At 42.2% G+C, this 25,357-nt stretch overlaps 1 protein-coding gene across 7 annotated transcripts in view; it reads right to left on the bottom strand.

Annotated features, from left to right (window-relative positions):
• The window catches only part of LOC135524649 (3',5'-cyclic-AMP phosphodiesterase 4D-like), a 157,260-nt gene that overhangs the window by 32,387 nt on the left and 99,516 nt on the right, over window positions 1-25,357 (bottom strand). Inside the window, exon 1 of one of the 7 annotated variants that reach the window (XM_064952375.1) lies at window positions 22,552-23,625. The exons of 4 other annotated variants lie outside the window; for them this stretch is intronic. In XM_064952375.1, the coding sequence (XP_064808447.1) occupies window positions 22,552-22,637 (86 nt within the window). In that variant the 5' untranslated portion in view covers window positions 22,638-23,625. Of the gene's footprint in view, window positions 1-13,434; window positions 14,366-22,551; window positions 23,626-25,357 lie in introns of those variants that run through there. 2 more of the 7 variants (XM_064952377.1, XM_064952372.1) reach the window with 2 other exon arrangements.

The raw sequence follows: 25,357 nt of genomic DNA on the forward strand, positions 1-25,357 counted from the left end.
TCATCACACCAGAGGACATTTCTCCAAAAAGTACAATCTTTGTCCCCATGTGCGGTTGCAAACCATAGTCTGGCTTTTTTATGCCGGTTTTGGAGCAGTGGCTTCTTCCTTGCTGAGCGGCCATTCAGGTTATGTCGGTATAGGACTCGTTCTACTGTGGATATAGCTACTTTGTACCTGTTTCCTCCAGCATCTTCACAAGGTACTTTGCTGTTGTTCTTGGATTGATTTGCACTTTTTGCACCAAAGTACGTTCATATCTAGGAGGCAGAACACATCTCCTTCCAGAGTGGTATGACGGCTGCATGGTCCCATGGAGTTCATACTTGTGTACTATTGTTTGTACAGATGAACGTGGTACCTTCAGGCGTTTGGAAATTTCTCCCAAGGATGAACCAGACTTGTGGTTTACAAATGTTTTTGGGCTGATTTCTTTTGATTTTCCCATGATATCAAGCAAAGAGGCACTGAGTTTGAAGGTTGGCCTTGAAATACATTCACAGGTACACCTCCAATTGACTCAAATTATGTCAATTAGCCTATCAGAAGCTTCTAAAGCCATGACATACTTTTCTGGAATTTTCCAAGCTGTTTAAAGGCACAGTCAACTTAGTGTATGTAAACCTGACCCACTGGAATTGTGATACAGTGAAATCTGTCTGTAAACAACTGTTGGAAAAAAATACTTTTGTCATGCACAAAGTAGATGTCCTAACCGACTTGCCAAAACTATAGTTTATTAACAAGAAATTTGTGGAGTGGTTGAAAAACGTGTTTTAATGACTCCAACGTAAGTGTATGTAAACTTCCGGTATATCTGGAATTCCAGCCAAACAGGTAATACAAGTTTGTACCTCTATTTCAGATGTTAAACAGTTGTTTCCCTCTTACAGCATGGAGAATATGTATAATGTAATTACTTGACACACATATACTAAACCAATCGTGCCGTTCTGCTGAATAAACCTTGTTAATCAATCATCTCTTATTACAGTATGTTGGGTGTTCTAAGAAGCTCTATGAGATGTTCTGTGTATGTATCACAAAGCTCACAGGCAGGTCATGAGGTAGACAAATGCATCATAACTGGTGGTGGTGACCTTGGTATTGTCATTTTTCTCAGGCTCTGAAGTCAATCGGTTTCTTCTCTCCCTTCACATCTAGTCTGAACTACAATCAGAACTCATGGGAGATAGGACTCTCTGTATATCACACTAGCCATCTGGGGAGACCACCGGCACACACCCAGGCAGGCGATCACACACACACACACACACACACACACACACACACACACACACACACACACACACACACACACACACACACACACACACACACACACACACAGAATGCATCGGAGTAGGATTCTTTTGCATTGAGAGAGAAGACTCAGGCTCTACACAGACTGGCACGCCATAACCAACTGGAGCTGCAGTAGGCCTATATGCAAATAGACCATTGTCATATGGATCTGTGCCATTCACTTTGAACTGGACTATGTTTACAGCATGAGTGGTGGTGAGTAGATGTGCTTGCTTTGAGATCAAAGTGAGAGCTACATGTAGTGACTTGTGCGCATATGTAATGTTTTTTTCTATGTAGGCTGAATGACAGCTATTTCCATGCTGCAATGTTATGGGATTCATTTTCTTCATAGTTTTTGATGGTAGGCCACTGGTAGGCCTACATTATGATCAGATAGCCACAGTAGCTTACTTGGCCACTGTTAAAACTATAAGTTAAAGCGGGTACATCCTCAGTGTTCACAGAAAATGCACGCCAGAAGTTGCACAGAATTTTCACAATGTTCAAATTTGCGCTCACCAGACCTGAAATTTCGAAAAAATTATAGGAACATTGTTCAGGACCCATGTGCAGATGACTAGATGAAACTTGTCAGTCAGTATGGATCCAATCTCAGCCACTGAAAATGTGGGTTTGGTGACCCCCTTCGTTCCTGCCCAGTCCGGAGCGAGGCCTGTCTCCTGCGATTGACACCAGCTGGGCAGCGCTGCGGTGTTCATGGGAACCCCAGAGATCTGAAGGGACCTTTACTTTTGTTCCGTGCCAGAGACCGATGTTATTGCCAACAGAGTGGGCTTCCAGAGGATGAAAAAGCGCCTGGAGTCAAAAGTCATATCTCCCCCCTCCTGTTTTTTTTCAGCACGGCGTGAGATCCAGCTACAGGGGCCTCACCGACCTATGACAATCAAAGTGTGTGTGTGTGTGTGAGTGTTTTTTTCTCTGCAATGTTCCCAGGGGCCTGGAAGCAGAGAAAGTTGGAAAACAAGAGGATTGGACCTTTTTTGGTGTGTGTGTGTTCCTAGTGATTCGTAAACTGTATTGGTTGGAAAGGGGTCACCTTACCCTACACCCTACACCCACTACAATTCGCATACCGACCCAACAGATCCACGGATGACACAATCACTGTTGCACTGCACACTGCCCTATCCCACCGAGACAAGAGAAATGCCTATGTTAGAATCCTGTTCATTGACTACAGCTCAGCCTTCAACTCCAAGCTCATCCTAAACTCAGGGGCCTGGGTTTGAACCCCTCCCTGTTCAACTGGGTCCTACACATCCTGATGGGCCGACCCCAAGTGGTGAAGGTTAACAACAGCACCTCCGCCTCGCTGATCCTCAACACATGGGTCCCACACATATCTCCCTTAATCATCAAGTTTTCTGATGAGTCAACAATGGTAGGCTTGGTGACCAATAATGATGAGACATCCTACAAGGAGGAGGTGAGAGCCCTGGCGGAGGGGTGCCAAGAAAATAATCTCTCTCAACATCAACAAAATGAAGGAGCTGATAGTGGACTACAGGAGACATCAGTAAGAGCACACCCTCACAGACAGGGCCACAGTGGAGGGTTAAAAGCATCAAGTTCCTCGGAGTGCACATCAATGACAACCTGAAATGGTCCCGTCACACAGACAGCATGGTGAAGAAGGCGCAGCAGCGTCCCTTCAACCTCAGGAGAAATGAGTCTTGGCCCCCAAGACCCTTACGAACTTCTACAGATGCATCATGGAGAGCATCCTGTCGGGCTGGTACGTTATTGAATAGTACCCTCAAAATACCATTCTGAACGTCAACAGTGAAGAGGCGACTCAGGGATGTTGGTCTTCTAGGCAGAGTTGCAAAGAAAAAGCCATATCTCAGACTGGCCTATAAAAATAAAAGATTAAGATGGGCAAAATAACACAGACACTGGACAGAGGAACTCTGCCTAGAAGGCCAGCATCCTGGAGTCGCCTGTTCACTGTTGACGTTTGAACTGGAGTTTTTCGGGTACTATTTAATGAAGCTGCCAGTTGAGGACTTGTGAGGCGTCTTTCTCAAACTCTAATGTACTTGTCCTCTTGCTCAGTTGTGCACCGGGGCCTCACACTCTTTCTATTCTGGTTAGAGCCAGTTTGCACTGTTCTGTGTAGGGAGTAGTATACAGCGTTGTACGAGATCTTCAGTTTCTTGGCAATTTCTTGCATGGAATAGCCTTCATTTCTCAGAACAAGAATAGACTGCTGAGTTTCTGAAGAAAGTTCTTTGTTTCTGGCCATTTTGAGCCTGTAATCGAACCCACAAATACTGATGCTCCAGATACTCAACTAGTCTAAAGAAGGTCAGTTTCATTGCTTCTTTAATCAAGACAACAGTTGTCAGCTGTGCTAACAAAATTGCAAAAGGGTTTTCTAATGATCAATTAGCCTTTTAAAATGATAAACTTGGATTAGTTAACACAACATGCCATTGGAACACAGGAGTGATGGTTGCTGATAATGGGCCTCTGTATGCCTATGTAGATATTCCATTAAAAAATAAAGAAAAATCAGCCGTTTCCAGCTACAATAGTCATTTACAACATTAACAAGGTCTACACTGTATTTCTAATCAATTTGATGTCATTTTAAAATGGAAAATGTGCTTTTCTTTCAATAACTCGTGGGAAAGTATTCAGGCCCCTTGACTTTTCTACATTTTGATACGTAACAGCCTTATTTTAAAATGTATTAAAAATTGTTTTTTTCCTCTCATAAAGCTACACACAATACCCCCCCCATAAGCGCAAAGCAAAAACAGGTTCAGAAAATTTTGCTAATAAAAAAAGGAGTCTGAATACTTTGCAAATGCACTGTGCATATATATATATATATGCACAGTGCATTCGCAAAGTATTCAGACTCCTTTTTTTATTAGCAAAATTTTCTGAACCTGTTTATATATATTTAACTATGTGCATATTGTCTTGTATTGTATGGTATTATTACTGCACTGTTTGAGCTAAAAAACATAAGTATTTCGCTACACCTGTGATGACTTCTGTAAATCTGTGTACGAGACCAATAAACTTGGATTTGATTTGATGCACCACCAAAAACAAGAAACAAGAATGTCTTTGAAACTGCAGATCTAAACACAGCTTACTCATGAAGACAAAGCATCAGAGCTAACAGACTATTCCTTGGAGGTCCCACGTACCAGTCTAGAGTAAAGTATTACAACACTTACCATCAAACCTGGATCAAACACAATGTCAAAGACTCAATGTATTCACTTAATTTAGGTTGAGCTTTGCACTTTGAGACTCTTTGTTTGGTTCCATTGTACCATAGCTGGCTTTATACAGTAGATCGAGAAAACATATTATTCTTCATCCAGTAAATTCTTTTTTAAAATGGCTGACCAACATCAGTGTACAATAATTACCTTTGGTTTGAAAACAATGGGATATGATGTAGATTTCACAGCTTGTTAAAGCGAGGGAGATTGCTCGAGTGCATAGATGCATAGATACCCCAGAAAATCCAGTTGTGCTATTTTCTTTTGTCTATTCAATTCAGTCCAATTCAACCCTACTGTATGAACAGATATGGTCCAGCCTTCTAGTCCATACAGGCTTTCTTCAGGCTGCCAAGAGAATAGGTGATCTTAGTTATTTCAGGGTTGTGACAAAACATTGAGAACTTTTCAACACAAATGCCATGGTTAACGTTTGCTGTCCTTTGTAAATTAGATTACATAGAGCTCTTTACACTGTATGCTCTTGAACCAAGTCTAGCCAAAGTTGTTTTAGATAGAAACTGTCAGTAGCCTCTCATCTGAGCTAGCTTCTGGTGCATTATCTGTGTCATTCTGGATACTGGTATTGGTTCCAAACATGTTATTCAAAGTTATTTATCGAACAAAATTAAATCCCACAACATAATACATTCACTGTGTATAAATTCTTACAGGGTGACCAAAAGGGGAAAATGTTCTGTGTACAACAACATATGATACAGCCGTGGGTATATGTTTTCTAAATATAGCCCTTGAGGAGAAGTCATTGCATAAGAAGAAACATGGAGTCAACAGAACCAAGTCTGTTGATTATTTCTCTCTGAGCCCTGGCCTAATGGTGACTCTCCAAACACCACAGCTTGACTCGCTGTCAACAGGGTTAGAGAGACACACATTTACTGGACATAATACAGAGAGCTTACCACATGTAGTTCTGAAGTTCATGAGATATACATGTTCGTGTGTGTGTGTGTGTGTGTGTGTGTGTGTGTGTGTGTGTGTGTGTGTGTGTGTGTACGACACACGCATATGCATGCACGGTGCACACACACAAACAAATGTCGCTGATATCAGAACAATATTACTTTGGGACTTTTTAACTGGCTTGACCAAATGGATTAAGAATAATATGTGAAGCAAATATAAATCTTATAACCATTGTAATCCAGATAAGCAGTTTAAAATAATGTGAGCCTTTGATGTTTAGCTGCTTAAAAAAATTGTATGTTTAGCCTGTAAGTTGGTTAGGGCATAGCTGAACCAAAAATGTATGTACCACTTGACCCAATAAGATAATAAAACCCATATTATAGCACATTAATCATAAATAAACTTCTTTAAGACGTCAGTAGAAGGTTCACTTTTGGAAAGATCTACAAAGCAAAGCTAAAAGATAGTACTAATTTGCTTTTGTCCACTGTCAACTGACTATTTTGTTCCGTGTTCTGGCTGAATAGTTACAGGAAAACGAAGCCTCTGCTCTGTACCAGCAAATAAGAATCAGAGGTCAAAAATGTAATCTATGAAAACCGCTTAAAAAATAAACAGGATGTTTACATGAAGAGTGCCAGTGTAGGGGGAACAGACGACTGGGAGAGGAAGATAAGCTACTGTGGTGGAGCCAGTAGTGGGCCCTGTTCAGGCCTGTCAATAGAGACGGCTACAACCCAACGGCTGTATACTTCAATCATCTTACACTGGCTAACGGTCTAGTGTGGAACCAGCCTCTCGTGGCCTTACTTTCACCCCCTCCAAGTGGAAATAATTCCCCTGAAAAGGGGCCTGTTGACAGCGGAAGCGAACAAGTACAGGCTCTTTAAAGAAGTGCATTTTAACTAACCAGAAAGAGGGTGTACTTGATATTCATGCTATTCCGAGAATAATCATTCCATCTGAGGAAGTATATTAATCACCGATCAGTAGCACCCATCTGCTTTTGTTTGCTGTAACACTCTGACACAAACATCACACACTGGCACATTGCCAAGCTGCAACTCATGACTACTTACTACGATACCATCAGCTCTGCCACGACCGAGGGAGGACACAAAAAGCCATAAAACTGAATGAAGTGTCATGAAAAATGTGGTATTCCAGAACATGCATTTTCCCAACAGAAAAGAGAAAATCACACTGCTGCTACAGTACCTCACAGTCCAACCAATGTCCATCAAATCAAGAATAAACAAGATCTGCGAGAGATAGTCAGCCATTCTTGGAGGAGAAGGGAACTTTTGTTTTTTTTTAACACCCAAATCTCTCTTTTTGATGTAAATGGGTTCTTATAAACTGGGTGGTTTGAGCTCTGAATGCTGATCGGCTGACAGACGTGGTATATCAGACCGTATACCACGGGGATGACAAAACTTATTTTTACAGCTCTAATTACGTTGGTAATCAGTTTATAATAGCAATCAGGCACCTCAGGGGATTGTGATATATGGCCAATATACTGTGTTGCGTCGTGCATAAGAACACCCTTTAGCTGTTGTATATTGGCCATATACACCACACACCTCTGGCCTAATTGCTTAATTATAGAAGGATCCAGACACTTTTTTTGTGATTTCACTAGATTTTGATTAACGTACCCACAACCAGCGATTAATTTCCTCATCCTCGTTGTGTAGTATGAGGGCTCTGAAAAAACATGAACAAAGGTTCCAAAAACACCCAAATATGTCCTTTCAGAAATGGAAAACTCTCAGTATAATGATGCAGTTCTTCAGATGTTGTACACATGAAACTTTATTCCATTTTGTTGTGACTCAAGTGGTATCTCTACGTCCAGTCAACAGGTAACTGCCAAAATAAAGGAACAATTGACTAAAAGAGGGACAAAAAGTATATTGAAAGCAGGTGCTTCCACCCAGGAAGTTCGAGACACTTGTAGAATCTACACTAAGGTGCATTGAAGCTGTTCTGGTGGCTCGTGGTGGCCCAACCCCCTATTAAGACAATTTATGTTGGTGTTTCCCTTTTATGGCAGTTACCTGTAACAGCATGCTACACAGAGAATGGAACAGCTGGATAGGGGAATTCGACAAAATGGAATTTAACATTGCGAATAAAGTTTGGAATGACACAATTTAATATGGACAACATCTAAAGACCTGCATCACTTTACTGAGAGTGTTTGCATGTGTTAAAAATATATATAATAACAATAAATCAGAGCCCCTGCACCGTACAACAAGGATGAGGAAATTAATCAATGGTTGCGATAAGTTTCTCAAAAACAAGTGAAATTGCAAAAAAAGTGTCTGGACCATTCTATAACATGCCATTTACATCAAAAATAGATATTTGGTTGTAAAAAGTCAAACTTCTCTTTTAACCTCTTTTAATATGTGGATTTTGTTGTGCACTTGGGGTTATTGGCTTGCTGGAAGATCCACTTGTGGCCAAGTTTCAGCATCCTGGCAGAGGCAACCAAATTTTTGGCAAAAATATCCTGGTACTGGGTAAAATGTATGATGTCGTTGACCGTTCTCATTTAGACGCCAAACCCACCACTGGTGTGCGTGGCCAAAGATATTTATTTTCATGACCAAAGCACCGGTTCCAATCCAAGTGCCAATGCCGTTTAGCAAACTCAAGGCATTTACATTTGTTGGATGACATGAAAATAAGCTCTTTGGCCAGGAACACCAGTGGTGGGTTTGGCATCCAAATTAATTAAATTGTTGCCAGTAATACAGTTACAGTCATTACCCCTCTTGATAACACGAAAACACTTAACCAGCTCCGGTGGGGCGAGTTAACTGTTCAGAGCTAAATGTTTTTTCATTTGAGTCTGAAAATAGCTCGCAAGCTAGCAAACATTAGCCAGTTAGCTTGGGTGCTTGACTGTCACAGATCAACTCTACTCGTCGACCAGAACGTCCAGTGTGCGCTCTGAACTCTGAGAGCGAAAGAAACGGTTTGAATTTCAAAACAAAGAACCTGACAATGCTCTGAAATGCCCAGAGAGCGAACAAGCCAGAGTTACACTCAGATACAGTGGGGAGAACAAGTATTTGATAACCTGCAAAATCGGCAGTGTTTCCTACTTACAAAGCATGTAGAGGTCTGTAATTTTTATCATAGGTACACTTCAACTGTGAGAGACGGAATCTAAAACAAAAATCCAGAAAATCACTTTGTATGATTTTTAAGTAATGTCATGCAATAAAATGCAAATGAATAAGTATTTGATCACCTATGAACCAGTAAGAATTTCAGCTCTCACAGACCTGTTAATTTTTCTTTAAGAAGCCATCTTGTTCTCCACTCATTACCTGTATTAACTGCACCTGTTTCAACTCGTTACCTGTATAAAAGACACCTGTCCACACACTCAATCAAACAGTCTCCAACCTCTCCACAATGGCCAAGACCAGAGAGCTGTGTAAGGACATCAGGGGTAAAATTGTAGACCTGCACAAGGCTGGGATGGGCTACAGGACAATAGGCAAGCAGATTGGTGAGAAGGCAACCACTGTTGGCGCAATTATTAGAAAATGGAAGAAGTTCAAGATGAAGGTCAATCACCCTCGGTCTGGGGCTCCATGCAAGATCTCACCTCGTGGGGCATCAATGATCATGAGGAAGGTGAGGGATCAGCCCATCACTACATGGCAGGACCTGGTCAATGACCTGAAGAGAGCTGGGACCACAGTCACAAAGAAAACCATTAGTAACACACTACACCGTCATGGATTAAAATCCTGCAGCGCACGCAAGGTCCCCCTGCTCAAGCCAGCACATGTCCAGGCCCGTCTGCCAATGACCATCTAGATGATCCAGAGGAGGAATGGGAGAAGGCCATGTGGTCTGATGACACAAAAAGAGCTTTTTGGTCTAAACTCCACTCGCCGTGTTTGGAGGAAGAAGAAGAATGAGTACAACCCCAAGAACAACATCCCAACCATGAAGCATGGAGGTGGAAACATCATTCTTTGGGGATGCTTTTCTTCAAAGGGGACAGGATGACTGCACCATATTTAGGGGAGGATGGATAGGGCCATGTATCGCGAGATCTTGGCCAACAAGAGCAATTGAAGATGAATTGAAGCATTGAAGATGGGTCGTGGCTGGGTCTTTCAGCATGACAACGACCCAAAACACACAGCCAGGGCAACTAAGGAGTGGCTCTGTAAGAAGCATCTCAAGGTCCTGGAGTGGCCTAGACAGTCTCCAGACCTGAACCCAATAGAAAATCTTTGGAGGGAGCTGAAAATCCGTATTGCCCAGCGACAGCCCCGAAACCTGAAGGATCTGGAGAAGGTCTGTATGGAGGAGTGGGCCAAAATCCCTGCTGCAGTGTGTGCAAACCTGGTCAAGAACTACAGGAAACATATGAATTCTGTAATTGCAAACAAAGGTTTCTGTACCAAATATTAAGTTCTGCTTTTCTGATGTATCAAATACTTATGTCATGCAATAAAATGCAAATGAATTACTTAAAAATAATACAATGTGATTTTCTGGATTTTTGTTTTAGATTCCGTCTCTCACAGTTGAAGTATACCTATGATAAAAATTAGACCTCTACATGCTTTGTAAGTAGGACAACCTGCAAAATTGTCAGTGTATCCAATACTTGTTCTCCCCACTGTACAAACAACACACTTCGGGTAGAACGAGTTGACAATATAATAAGACTATAAAACTTTAAGGTTTTATTCTATTCAATACCTTTTCCAAGTGGAAATAGGATATTCCAATTTTCTGATTTGACTGGTGTTGATGTGAATGGGTTTCAGCTATAGGAACAGGACTTTGGTGACTAACATCAGTAGGTTGGACTCATCCTATTGATTATGTTGGGAACTGATTAGCACTAACATGGAAACTCTTAATTTAATGACACACCATGCAAGGATGAGGTGATTGTCATTCATTTGAATGGTTAAGGGCTGATACATGGATTATAGCACTCAGGTCATAAACTAATGCAGCCCTGTCAGAAACCTGCAGCCCTTTTCCCATCAGGTACATTGATGAGTAGACCCCCTTAACCCTGTACTCAGAATAGACACACACACACTCTTGTTCACACACACACACTCCCTGTGTCCTGACAGCTGAGTGATTAGGGCCCCAGAGGGTCAGGTCTTTTTTTGGCCCTTGACATCGACCCCTGAATCCAACCCACATATACCATCCATTGAACAACCACAATTAGGTAGGCAGGGCTTGCTGTGGAACAAACAAGCTCAGTGGAGCTTAGGTGCTACTCTCCTCTTACAAGGCTCATATGGCTTTAATAGGTGCCTTTCAATTAATAAGTGATGGAACCCTGGTGTGAGGCAGGTTCCTCCACTTCCTCCTCACATCAAGACTTTGCAGCCAATAAGAGGAGTACTGAGGCCTGATGACGTCCTCGTCACATGTGCCTGGTGTCTCTTAGGAAGGAAACATAAAAGTGTCTGTCCCTTTTCTGTGACAATGTTTGTTTGATGAGACTGATAAAGGCTGCATGTTTCGATATCTTTGGGGATGATGGGTAGAGAGAGATGACTGGGTTGCAGTAGCTAGTGTGTGTTGTATCCTCATATGCACACACACACAAACTTTCTCACATTCGCACTGTCATCGACCACAGAGGCAGTGGTGCCTGAGCACGGCTGTGTGTTGACGTCACCAGTGGTTTCCGAGTCGTTGCAGATCAACTAGCACAGAGTGGCTTAATGGACACCAGATAAGACCACTTCACAGGCTTTAACTCCATCAGCATGGGGCTTTGTTTGCTACCCAATTAACACAGTTTTTGTTCTTTTATGCAAAAAGGAACTGGGGGTCCCTATTCTATCAAAACCAGGGAGCAGGTTGCTGGGATGAGTCACAACAGAATAATGATTTTAGAGGAGAACAAAAGAAAACTCGATATCTTATTAGAATGTTTTTTTTATATAAACGAATGTATTAGTTTGAACTGAGTAGAGTCCTCAGTCAGGAAGATAAAGGGTATTGAAATAACGCCATTGAAATAATGAATCCAAGTCTTCTAATATACAGTCTCTCCTAAACAAATTTATACATGTTTTTACCTTCCGGACTATGCCTTCTTTGTTTGGGGGTTGTACAAAATGTCTGTTTATACAGCATATTCTGCCTCTACTTTAAAAAACCCTCTAACAGATGTAACACAACCAACAAGAAATACAAGATTAAATTGCCCTTTGAGATTCTAAGGGGGCAGGGCTTTGTGCAACATCTCCAAATATGGTGAAATTGGTTCGGGCCCAGGAGCAAATTGGGCAAGCTACTGTAGAACCACACAGGGTCATAGGTCAAACTCATATTATTGTCTGTCTGATAGCTTTCTAGGAAAGGCGGTTTCACCGGGTCACATATTCTCTCTGTGACTCAGATTGCCGTTGGAATAAGCTGCTGCACGTACATGGGACATTTCACAAGAGCCTAGTCACAAATGCACGTGGACTTGTGACTGACAACACCTCACTTCTAATTTCAGTTACCTATGCCAGCCTGCTAATAATATCCAGTTGTTTATGCTTATCATATCCTATGGTTTTCAGTCCATCATTTGGTCATCCACGTCATTGAGGTCTAGCAGGAAGCAACACATTATGAAAAGGTAGTCAAATGGTTTTCATCTGAATCACATGTGAGCTCTGAGCTGGTCATTATGGGATGCATCTAATAATCACCACACATTACTCATCACACCGGGTTAAATCTACTAAATGACTCGGTATTGTTCAGTCATGCAATATTCTTATACTTTATAGCACTGTTAGCAATAAAACAAGTATTATTAAATACTTGTATTATACTAATGTATGAGATAACTAATATGATCAAGAGATTGTCTGAAAAAATAGATGGAGAAGGTCCAGGGTGGAGCTAGACACGAGACAAGACGACAAAAGACGAGACAAGACAAAATGAAACGAAACGAAGGACACTTGAAAGAGACTGAACCCAACAAGAGGAAAGGGGGCGGTCCTCTCACACTGACTGACATTCTCGCCACCAGACAAAAAACCTCAAGAGCTGAATTTCCTGTTAGTGTATATCCACAGTATTAACTCAAAATCACCTGCTCCTACTCATGACTTAATTTTGTTAAGCCCAAAGCATTAATATGTAAAGCACAGTACTTGGTGAGAGGCTAGTTAGAAAATTTGAAAGATTATACAGTACTGTAGTTTTCGTGTGAACTGTATTAGGCACATACTATATGTTCAATTCAACAGGCCACCACTCCCGGCCTATCAATATGTCTGACTCAACGTTCATTAGATGTTGCCTTTGAAGTGTTTTGAACACTTGGGGCTGACATTACTTTGTTCCCACAGTGCAGGTGTTTGTCGTCATGCATTTTTAAATACGAGATACAGAATTAGCCACATTATCTTTTTGCTTCTTTAACTGGAGCACTGAGACTATTGTGGACTCAAGTCCCTTGGTCCAAACTATATAGCTAACAAAATGGTCCCTTTCACGTATTGCCATCTGTTGAGTGTGGTGTGGTGTGCTCCGATGTGTAAATGCAAGAAGACCCCAGACTTCACCTGTGCTGAGAAGCCATGTGTTCTTCAATAAAATAAACCCTCTGGCTACATCATTCTAGCCTGACAGTCAGTCGAGTCACAGTCATGGCTATAGCAACGTCACTGACAAACAACCAACCACGTCAGAGAAACTTAAAATAAGTTTCCCACCACTTCTAAGACCCAGCACAGTTCGTGGTAACAAGGGAGACACAAAACCAGTACCAAGACAGGAAGAAGGAGCAGTGTTAAATTGAAACTGGCCTCAAACATAAGCAGAAATGTGTGTATGGGTGCTGACAATGACACATGCAACATCTGGGAGAAATAGGCGAGAGGGAAAAATGGTGCATTACCGCCTGCACTTCTGCACAATGTCAATGGGCCGGTTGACTGCGCAAGGGGATCCACAGATATTCCCATTCCGCACTTTGAACGACCGGTCCGAGGAGGGGGCCAGGAGTACACAGTTTGTTGGCAAACTCATATTTTTTCCCCCTTTTTTTCTCTGCTCTTTCTACTTCTGCTTTTCTTTGTTTCCTTCCTCTTTTGACAGCTGTGGTTTTCTTGCCACTCTCCTTTCTCGCAACCCTGTTGCTTTCTTCACGCCGCACCTGGCTCCCATTGCCGCTCAAATGAATGATATGTCAAACAGAGAGGACCGAAGACGCCGCAACAAGAAAAGACAAAACAGCAAGAGAATCTGTGAGAAAGGCTTTGAGGAAAATCCTCCTTGGTATTTCCCGCCAACATTCCTCCTGTCAAAAACATTGAAAAATCCTCCTCTTTTAAAGCTGCTGTGTTTTTTCAAAAAGTCAAAACATTTCTACCGGTGGACATCGTCATACGTGGTTGTGGGAGGGGAAAAAAATATCATTTTCTTGGATAAGTTTGTCGCCCAGTGCATATTCAACAGTTGGCTTGCAACGCCAGAGTTGTGGGTTCGATACCCACGTGGGACAAGCTTGAAAAATGTATGTACTCACTCTGGATAATAAAGTCTGCTAAATGACTAAATGTAGATGCATCAGTTAAGCTCTCTGTGTGATTAGAACTGAAACCTCCAAGATGGAATTCCTTTTCTATCAGGAGGCAGGTGAAAATGAAACTCAATGTCTTCCTCTCCTCCGCATTTTCTAAACCCTGTCTTCCACCACCAAGTCCCAACTCCCTCTGACAACTGTAGCCATCGCAATACGCATGGACACTCTCGAAAACCCAATAGGTGCGTTTGTGTGCAAGTCTTGCTATATAATGTGTCTTGTGTGTCTGTGTGAGGGATCCCTTCCTGAGCATGTGTGTGTTTGTGTGTGGACCAGTTAAACTGTGAGGTCAGAAAACAGGGGCGGTCTCAGAGGCAGCATGGCTCCTGCCCTTTCAGAGTGTCTCCAAGTTTAACTCTTTAAACGCTCTCTGCATTTTAAGAGTTAAACTTGACATTGCTTAGACGCCCCCCCCCCCCTCCTGAAACAAATGCAAGAGAGAAAAAGAGTGTGACAGTAACACATTGTAGCACGTCACAATAAAACTGAGAAAGGTTTCTGCTAAGAAAAGCCTAAATTTAAGACAATGATTGGTGGAGATTAGTATTATGGGGTGTGGTACTACTTGGCTGGAGCTAGAACCCATATATCAGCCCTCACAGGGTAAGATCGCCCACTCCTGTTTTAGCATGTTTGCTAGGTGACAGCTCACAAAGCAAAATGTCTTGATCCGAGACTAGCCCATCTCCAAAAGTCCTCTGCCCAGAGAGCCAAAGCCCAGATCAATAAGGTCTAAGGAAGCCGTGGACTGAAACGGCCCATGAGCTCACAGAGCGTCCCTGATGAAATCAGGGGTAAATATTTGTCCACTGAGGAAGATGGCACAGAGCCCGGGTCGACGTATTGGCAGACATGTGGGAGGGGAAGGGTAAAGGGGAGCCTTTTGAACATCAAGGACGTTACCCACAGAGAGGTAGTTGAGGAGGACTACGAGGCCATAAGGGGGGAGAAGGGGATTGGTGGGGGTGTTACAACATTTCCTGTACACCGTATTGGCTGTACCATTCATAGGCCCCACACAAGGGTTTTTACAATGAGAGGATGCATGCTGTCAAAGAAAGAAAGAAAAATACTTCCTGAGAGCACTCACATAACCCAACGTAAAACAGTTAAAAAAAATGAAAAATACATAAGTTGGAGTATAGTGTATAGTCGTTACTTTCTCCCCTACAGTAGCAGTAGCAGGGTTATGTCCATAAGGCATCAAACAGAAGAAAACTGACAGGGTGACACGAGCTGGTCATGTCCACGCTCATTTTCAGTGCCTAATGAGAAAAAAAAACCCAGGTAAATGACCTCTAAACCCTCTCTGGGAACTTCCAATGCAAAATGTTTTCTATCGTTTTCCGTACAGTGTCTAATGAACGCAACCCAGGTAAATGACCTCTGACCCTCTCTGGGAACGAGGATAACATGAATCTGTCACACACACCAATGACAGGCATACTGCAATTAAAATATACTGAACAAAAATATAAATACACATGTAAAGTGTAGGTCCCATGTTTCATGAGTTGAATAAAAGACCCCAGAAATGTTCCATATGCACAAAAAGCTTTTTTCTCTCAAAATGTTGTGCACAAATTTGCTTATATCCCTTTTGGTGAGCATTTCTCTTTTTCTAAGATAATCCATCTCTCTGACAGGCATGGCACATCAAGAAGCTGATTAAACAGCATGATCATTACACCTTGTGCTAGGGACAATAAAAAAAAGCCACTTTAAAACGTGCAGTTTTTTCACACAACACCACAGATGTTTTGAGGGAGCATGCAGTTGGTATGCTGACTGCAGGAATGTCCACCAGAGCTGTTGCCAGAGAATTTAATGTTAACTTCTCTACCATCAGCAGCCTCCATCACCCGTCTTAGGGAATTTGGCAGTACGTCTAAACTGTGGGTTTGCACAATCAAAGAATTTAGGCACAAATTGTCAGAAAGCATCTCAGGGAAGCTCATCTGTGTGCTCGTCATCCTCACCAGAGTCTTGACATGACTGCAGTTCAGCCATCACAGTGGATTTCAGTGGGCAAATGCTCACTTTCGATGACCACTGGCACGCTGGAGAAATGTGCTCTTCATAGATTAATACCGGTTTCAATTGTGCCGGGCAGATGGCAGACAGTGTGTATGGCATCGTTTGGGCGAGCTACGGACAACGAACATCTGCAGTTTATCGATGGCAATTTCAATGCACAGAGATACCGTGACGAGATCCTGAGGCCCATCGTCGTGCCATTCATCTGCCGCCATCACCTCATGTTTCAACACAATTTCTGGAAGCTGAAAATGTTCCAGTTCTTCCATGGCCTTCATACTCACCACACATTTCACCTATTGAGCATGTTTGGGATGTTTATATATTTTTTCAGTGTAGAATTGCCCTGTCTGCAATCGCACTGGTGATAGCAGCCATCTTGGGAAGACCGGGGGAGAACGTTACAATAAAAAGAAAAAGTGCAGAGTGGAGTATCTCACCCCAAAATAGTTTCAAAGCTAATACCATAAAACCCTACAGGGTTCAACTCAACAATCAAATCTGGACAGGGTTTAATTCAATTCAATCATCTCTGGATTGACTGAATTAAAATGGAATTGGTCCCAACACTGAAGTCCTGACAGCACTGAGGGTAATAATATTCCAGTTAGGAGGACTGTTAAAGGCATCTTAATGATCTGGACAATCTATGACAGACAAGGGCATACATACTGTACATCGGACCCTCGGATCATTGCGCAACGTGCCTGACAAACGTGCTGGGTCATGAAAAAGACGGCGGGCTGGGTGGCTTAGGCACTAAGAATGTGCCTCAGTACCATGCTGCATTCCCCTCCCCCATGAGCAACCATATCCAGAGCAGAGTGTTCCCCGCAGCACTGTCCCCCTCTGGGGCCTGGCTGGAGTGTCAAGTTTGAAATGTTTTATGACAAAGACAAATTGTTAAAGGCTTATCATTTGCACTTATCTTCTTCCACTGATGGTGAACACAGCTCTATTTGGTACTGCATCACTGACTTTCTAACACCCTCACATGGCGATCAATTCATAATTCTAACATTGCACCTAAATAGGAAATGTGTAAACTATTTCAATTATGTTGTAAGAAAAGCACATTATCATTCTCAGAAATGTGGTTAATTTTAGAGAGTAAAGATAAAGTTAATCCACTATTTGTTAGTTCCCCAAACGTAAGAAAGTGTAAATGTTTCCAAAACCATTTCTGTTGAGTAGCCGACGGCAAAAGTTTTAAAACCATACGTCGTCTAAAAACCTAATGACTCTTTCCATACACAAGTATATGTTACAGATCTATATCAGAGTGGCAAATGTAAACACTCAGTTGAATTGATGGTATTCCCCTGAGATTCTGCCTTTCAAAACATCTCAAAACCTCCTTGGATTTGACTGAACAAATTTGTTAATGTGAAACGTGAACCAAGAGGCTTTATCCAGTAGATGTCACTTCATACCGCGATACTAAACCAAACCATCTCATAACCTCCTCCTGACTCACTATTCGTTCCCCTTCTGAAACTAAACTAAAGATTAATATAATATACAAAATAATATGAGCAATATGTAAGAGTCACCCTTTAGCCAGATATCAAGCCCAGTCCTTCAATTGGAAGGCCTTGAGATGTGGTTACATTAAGGATGTATGACCAGCTACTACAAGGGACAGATACAGCACGCAGCAGAACACAAATTAGTCCCAAATGACTGAATCTCCTACAGCCGGGCATGAAGGAATTACTGGGATTTTGGGAAGAGGGTGATGGGGAAGGGCAGTCATGCTGAAAACATGGAGCTGGAGTAGTGACGCACATGAGCCACTGTTGCAGCCGCCCTGGCGGGGTCTGGGAACTATTCCAGGCTCGGGGGCTTTATTTTAGAGGGACAGACCAGAGCTGTTGTGTCATTGTTGCCATGCTTATCATTCCAGTTCTTTGGGCTACTTGTGTCTTATTCAGGAGGCACCAGCAGGAACTCGTCCAATAAGAATACAGTTTTAATGTGGCGTTTCAAAGGTGTTTTGCCACATTATACTAGGGCCGGGGCGAAACCAGTATCGTGATACTCATTAGTATTGTGGCAAGGAAACAAAACACGAAACAAATTTAACTTCTTTAGAAGAACAGCCATACTGTTGCAAAAAAACATCATTATGTTATAATCCAGAGTCATATATATTTATTTTCCGAGCTATAGCACACAATATTTTACATACAGTAGGTTGAATTTGGTCTGCTTCGAGATTTCATTGTCGCCATGGAAAAAATATTGCGATAATGTTATCGTCACAGCCTTACATTCTCTCTCTTTGTGGCACACTAGATTTGAAGTGGCTGTTAGAAACATGCCTGGCTTGATTGAGATATGACAATTCTCTGGTCTAACAGTAATCTCAGTCTGGAGACTCGAGTGCCCAGTAACTTCTGACTGACTTGCTTTGTGTACCTCTCAGTGTGGCAGAAGTCAGCAGATCAGACGAAGCATAAAGAGGAAAGAATAAATGTGTGGCCAGATTTTCACTATAGAGACACAGTATTTACAAAGCAAGAAAATGTTACATTTTAGTCATTTAGCAGACGCTCTCATCCAGAGTGACTTACAATTTCTTACTGGTCCCCCATGAGAATCAACCCACATCCCTGGCATTGCAAGCACCGTGCTCTACCAACTGAGCCACACCAACCCAATCCCAAAAAACTGCCCATCTGAACTCGAGGGCAGACTAATCTAGTCAGGCCTCGTGGTGGTGGGATCTCTGATCAATGGGTGAGTCACTGGTGACCCCGGCCAACTATTAACCTGGAGAAGCTAATACCACATTGTGCCACCCATCCCAGTTGGGTGAAAGCACACACAGTATACGAATATAAACCAGTGTGGAGGGTGGCTCTATAGGACTATCATGTGGCTATTCACACACTCACTCGGACCCACACACCCACACAGTGTTCCACTAGAGCTCCACCCCCTCCCAGTTGTGACATCAGCAGACAGGGGTGGTGTTATCGATCCTATTCTCCTTTCCCACAGACAGCACAGTATACAGAGCAGGCAGAGTACGTACACACACACACACACACACACACACACACACACACACACACACACACACACACACAAGTACGCGTGCATACACACACAAACTTTTACCCAGACAGGTATTTAAACATAAAACATGACATACACCATGCACTCACAGACAAGCTCACACAGACGGACACATCTGATCTCCAGTCCACACACAGCCCAGTCTGTTCACACTGCAACACCATTCACACAACACTTTTCTGTGTAGCACAGCTTCTTAATTGTGTACAAGCAATTTTTGGATCTGTGTTGAAACGTATCTTTAGCAGAACAGCAATGATCAAACGCTTGAAAACATTTACAGAACTTCTGACCATTTTATTGCCTAAATACTGGACGTGCATATCTTAGACCACCTTTTGCATAACCTTAAATAGAAATATTATCAGTGAATAGAAAATTCACTGTTGTTTTTCATCAGAAGAGAAGTGTACAATTGATTTCACTGTTTCTGTCACTCAGTAAAACCTAATGCACCCCAGCAGTGTCATACCATGTACAACATATGGAAAGATCAAGGCAACAGGGACGGTCTATTCTCATGATTTTGTAACATATTGCAGATATGGAGAGAATGAAGTTGTGTTACCTCTAAGTCATCATCTTCAACATTGTGACCTAATACAGCTTTGCTTTGGACTGATATCAATAATAATAATATATAATATATCCCATTTAGCAGACGCTTTTGTCCAAAGCGACTTACAAGTCGGCTGGGGCCACTACTTTTACATATGGGTGAATCGAACCCACGACGCTTGGCGTTGCAAGCGAGCATGGCGCATGGCGTTGCAAGCGCCATGCTCTACCGACTGAGCCACACAGTTGTGTTCCTCCTTTTTATTCACCGTCCCTTATTTATATTGTGGATTGTGTTACTTCACCAATGGAAAGTCTACAAAACATTGAGAAAACCTTTGTATTGAATACAGCATGGAATTGGATTGTGATGATACTGATGAATGTACGCAGCCCACCTTTTTTAAATATATGTTATTATAATATTTGGTGTATGAAATTGTTTGGTGCATAAAAGGAGAGTAATTGCCCATAATGCTGCACCTTTGGACAGTACTTCTAATATTGACAATCACGATTTAGTAACTGCAAAGAAAATATATTGATCTTCTGGGATTTTTTAGTTTTGAGAAGGCATTTATGTATTTATAGATGAAGTGAGAAGTTTACATACACCTTAGTCAAATACATTTAAACTGAGTTTTTCACAATTCCTGACATTTGATCCTAGTAAAAATCCTCTGTCTTAGGTCAGTTAGGATCCCCACTTTATTTTAAGAATGTGAAATGTCAGAATAATAGTAGAGGGAATTATTTCTTTCAGCTTTTATTTCTTTCATCACATTCCCAGTGGGTCAGAAGTTTACATGCACTCAATTAGTATTTGGTAGCACTGCCTTTAAATTGTTTAACTTGGGTCAAACGTTTCGGGTAGCCTTCAACAAGCTTCCCACAATAAGTTGGGTGAATTCTGTCCCATCCCTCCTGACAAAGCTGGTGTAACTGAGTCAGGTTTCTGTACCTCCTTGCTCGCACACGCTTTTTAGTTCTGCACACAAATGTTCTATAGGATTGAGGTCAGGGCTTTGTGATGGCCACTCCAATACCTTGACTTTGTTGTCCTTTAAGCCACTTTGGAAGTATGCTTGGGGTCATTGTCCATTTGGAAGACCCATTTGAGACCAAGCTTTAACTTCCTGACTGATGTCTTGAGATGTTGCTTCAATATATCCACATAATTTCCCTTTCTCAAAATGCCATCTATTTTGTGAAGTGCACCAGTCCCTCCTGCAGCAAATCACCCCCACAGCATGATGCTGCCACCCCCGTGCTTCACTGTTGGGATGTGTTTTTTGGTTTGCAAGCCTCCCCCTTATTCCTCCAAACATAACGATGGGCATTATGGCCAAACAGTTCTATTTTTGTTTCATCAGACCAGAGGACATTTCTCCAAAAAGTACGATCTTTGTCCCCAGTTGCAAACCGTAGTCTGGCTTTTTTATGCCGGTTTTGGAGCAGTGGCTTCTTCCTTGCTGAGCGACCTTTCAGGTTATGTCGATATAGGACTCGTTTTACTGTGGATATAGATACTTTGTACCTGTTTCCTCCAGCATCTTCACAAGTTCCTTTGCTGTTGTTCTGGGATTGATTTGCACTTTTCGCACCGAAGTATGTTAATCTCTAGGAGACAGAACAGAACGAGTCTCCTTCCTGAGCGATATGACGGCTATGTGGTCCCATGGTGTTTATACTTGCGTACTATTGTTTGTACAGATGAACGTGGTACCTTCAGTCATTTGGAAATTGCTCCCAAGGATGAACCAGACTTGTGGAGGTCTACAAAAATGTTTTTCTGAGGTCTTGGCTGATTTTTTTTGATTTGCCCATGATGTCAAGCAAAGAGGCACTGAGTTTGAAGGTAGGCACAGGTACACCTCCAATTGACTCAAATAATTTCAATAAGCCTATCAGAAGCTTCTAAAGCCATGACATCATTCTCTGGAAATGACCAAGCTGTGTAAAGGCACAGTCAACTCAGTGTATGTAAACTTCTGACTCACTGAAATTGTGATACAGTGAATTATAAGTGAAATAATCTTTCTGTAAACAATTGTTTGAAAAATGACTTGTGTCATGCACTAAGTAGATGGCCTAAACGACTTGCCAAAACTATAGTTTGTGAACAAGAAATTTGTGGAGTGGTTGAAAAACGAGTTTTAATAACTCCAACCTAAGTATATGTAAACTTCCGACTTCAACTGTTATGTTTTCTTGTATTTATGTTTTGAGAAGGCAACTACATTTTGAAAACACATTTACTGTTTTGCAAAAGGCCACAGAGTTCTATATCTTGTGAGCTATGTTTTGAAAATCAACAAAATTGTTCCAAAAAATGCTTGTACGCGATTGAGAAAAATTGCAAAACAAAAAACAAATAAAAAAACAGTAATTTCTGAAACTGAACATGTTACAATAAATGCAGTTGCTCCATTTAACCCCCCAAAACAGGAAGTCCACTGGGCAAAAGTGTGCCTGTTTGAAGTACTAATTTGCTTCCTCAAACTAAAAGCTGTTGGATAAACTTCTGTAAAGTAATTGTACTGCTGTGCAGTCATGCTGTACATGAATCAGAAGGAAACAAACACGTTTCGCTGCACCTAACCTGCTGTATATGACAATAACAAAAAAATAATGTTTAGTCTGAAACCACAACTGCTTGGATTGAGTTCAAAAAACAAAGGCCATATAAAAACGTAAAAAAGTCTCAAGATAATCACGTACCCCATACAAGATCCAATCCTACATACATACCCTAAGCAGGAGTGTCTACGACCGTGGCTGCTTTGGCCATAGCCAAACAGGCTCCCTTTCCTTGGAAATCGGTGATCTTTGTTCATTGTGGGTCAAAGCTTCTGGCTGCTACAGTATGACTTGCTGGGCTGACAACAAAAAGAGAGTCTCCACACACCCACAACAGCTGTGAGACGAGGTGGAGCTCAGATGGAGCTCATCCTCTCCGAAGGGCTCTCCTGCCAGGGCTGTAGCCACCACATGCTGCTACTGCCTGGGAAGACCCAGGGAGCGGTGGGTGGGTAGGTGGGTGTCCCCGGACCAGCCCCCCGATCACAGGTGTGCTGCCATTTGGGCAGGGAGAGCCAGGTGGAGGGGAAGAAAGGACGCAAGCCCTTCTGATGCACCAGGATACTGGGGTAACTGTAGGTCATGAGAAGGGGAGAGGCTTGGGAGAAGCAGAAAATAAAGGAGTCCCAAGTGCTGTAGGCTACGCAAGTCTCAACAAGACCAGCGGTCTTCAGTCAGTGCTCCAGATAGCCTTCTTGAATAGCTGTATTAGCATTCCATTTTGAGGTTGTCTCTTCTGTTGTCCAAACTCCAGAGACGGATTCTTAAATAGAACTGCTGTAGAAAGTCCTTGAAAGATAAAAATGTCAGCTCTTAAAACAAAGTCTCTCACAGTCCCTCTCTGTCTTTCCATCTGTCTCTACAGATAGGGGAAATCCTCCATGATCCAGTAACCTTCAGCAATGTGAGAAAGAGAAAGGAATGAGGAACGAGTGAGGAGGGCAGAGCAAGCGTTGACCTCTCTCCACAGTGTGGGAGAGCTTCCACCGTCCCCAGAGGTGCTAGCTGTGGGGGCTGCAACCAAGGCCCATACAAGTCCCCACAACCGTTTCAGCTTTTCAGGAGGACATCAACAGTAAAAGTGAAAGAGACTGAAAACAAAACCTTTCAGTAAAGAAGGAATTAGATTCAAGAAACTGCGGCAGCGTTGGCATCTTCTGAGGAAAGGAAAATCCAAGACTTCATTGAGTATGCCAGAAGCAGATGGTAAAGTTGGAGATGGTTGAAAAATGGTCAAAAGTATAACTTGCACACCTACCGTATTAAAAAGGCGCATGGAGAAAATGTTTATAGTGAATAGAAAACTCCAGTAAAACTCCAGGTTGCTCTCTATCTCGCACTCTCTCCTGGCAGCCCAAGCCTAGTTAAGGCCGACATGGGGGATCGACATGCCTCCCAATGTGGCTTCCTTCCCCCTGCAGCTAAGTAATGACACGGTGCATTGTTGGATTCCACGAATAAGGGGTAGCAGGGGGTGAGGGTGCACTCATATGTACTCAGGTGGAGTTTCTAGATGCACACAGATACAACACACACACACACAGAGACAGAGACAGAGAGAGAGCGAGAGACAGAGACAGAGACAGAGACAGAGAGAGACAACACACACACTGAAACACGCACATGAAAAGCATACGTAGAGTCTGCACCCAGGGATAAAAACAGTGATGAAAACATCAGGAGGTTTTCAAGCCCTGTAGTTAGGAAATACAAAAAAGTGGCTTATTTCTCAAGAAACCGCTACCCACAACATACGCAATGTCACTCTTGCACAAAGCCAGTCCACCAACATGTGTACATAACCCATTTGCTGTACTATAGATGAGACTGTAATTGAGACAGACTTTTTTTTACATTGTGCCACAGACAGGCCAGGGCTGGAATAAAAGCCTGTAAACCCAGTAGTTTAGTTTCATAGGACAGGCAAACTCAGGCATGTTGGCTCTGATCGTTCTCACGCTACAGTAGCTGCAGATGCTCAATAAAATGACACAGTAATCATCATCCACCCTGGATTGGGCTGACAAAGGCTAATGCCCCTGAGCCTTGTACGATACAAAACCTCTGTCTCAACAACAAGACAACTTACTCCCTGACCTCACCTTTTTCCTAGACACTGACTCTAGCCACCTGTAAGGTGTGTAAAGGTCAAAGACTCCAGCCACCCAAGTCATAGACCGTTCTCTCTGCTACTGCACGTTAAGCAGTACCGGAGCTCCTTGTCTGGGACCAAAAGGCACCTGAACAGCAACCCCAAGCCATAAGCCTGCTGAACAGTTAATCAAATTGCTACCTGGACTATTTACATTGACACCCTTCATTATTTATTTCTTTATCTTAAATTGTTTTGAACTGACTCTCTTGCACTGGCTATATGTACACTCACTATACTCTACCCACACACTCACACATACTACACTGACACTCCAACACACATGTTGCTGCTACTCTGCTTATTATATATATATACATGTAAGGTATATATATATACACATGTATACATATATATATATATATATACATGTAAGGGATTACCAAAAAAACAGTAACTGTAATCTGTTACCAGAAAAAATATTGTAATCAGATTAGAGATACTTTTAAAAATGATTACTTCGAGGATTACATTTAAATTCAGAAAGGATGTTTGTGTTTTCTCAATGACATTCAAATCAGCATTGAAAAATGGTGCAGGGTTAAGTTTCTTCCACATGAGTCTGACCACAAATCAGACACTATGATGACACACCAAATGGGTTCGATGGATCTCGGATAAAGAGAAAGAATGGGTTTATGTAGGCTACAGTCCAAGCTGTCTCACAATTGTGAGACAGCAGTCAGGATTCAAATATGATCCAACTTGAATAAACGCTGGGAGGTACAGATAGTCTACGGTGATACAGATATCACTTATTATTGATATCTACATAGCACATTAATATGACTCATACTGCTGCGCTCTTATTAAGCTATTTGTGGT

This window comes from Oncorhynchus masou, chromosome 31 (assembly GCF_036934945.1).
Source record: "Oncorhynchus masou masou isolate Uvic2021 chromosome 31, UVic_Omas_1.1, whole genome shotgun sequence".
NCBI classification, from domain to species: Eukaryota; Metazoa; Chordata; class Actinopteri; order Salmoniformes; family Salmonidae; genus Oncorhynchus; species Oncorhynchus masou.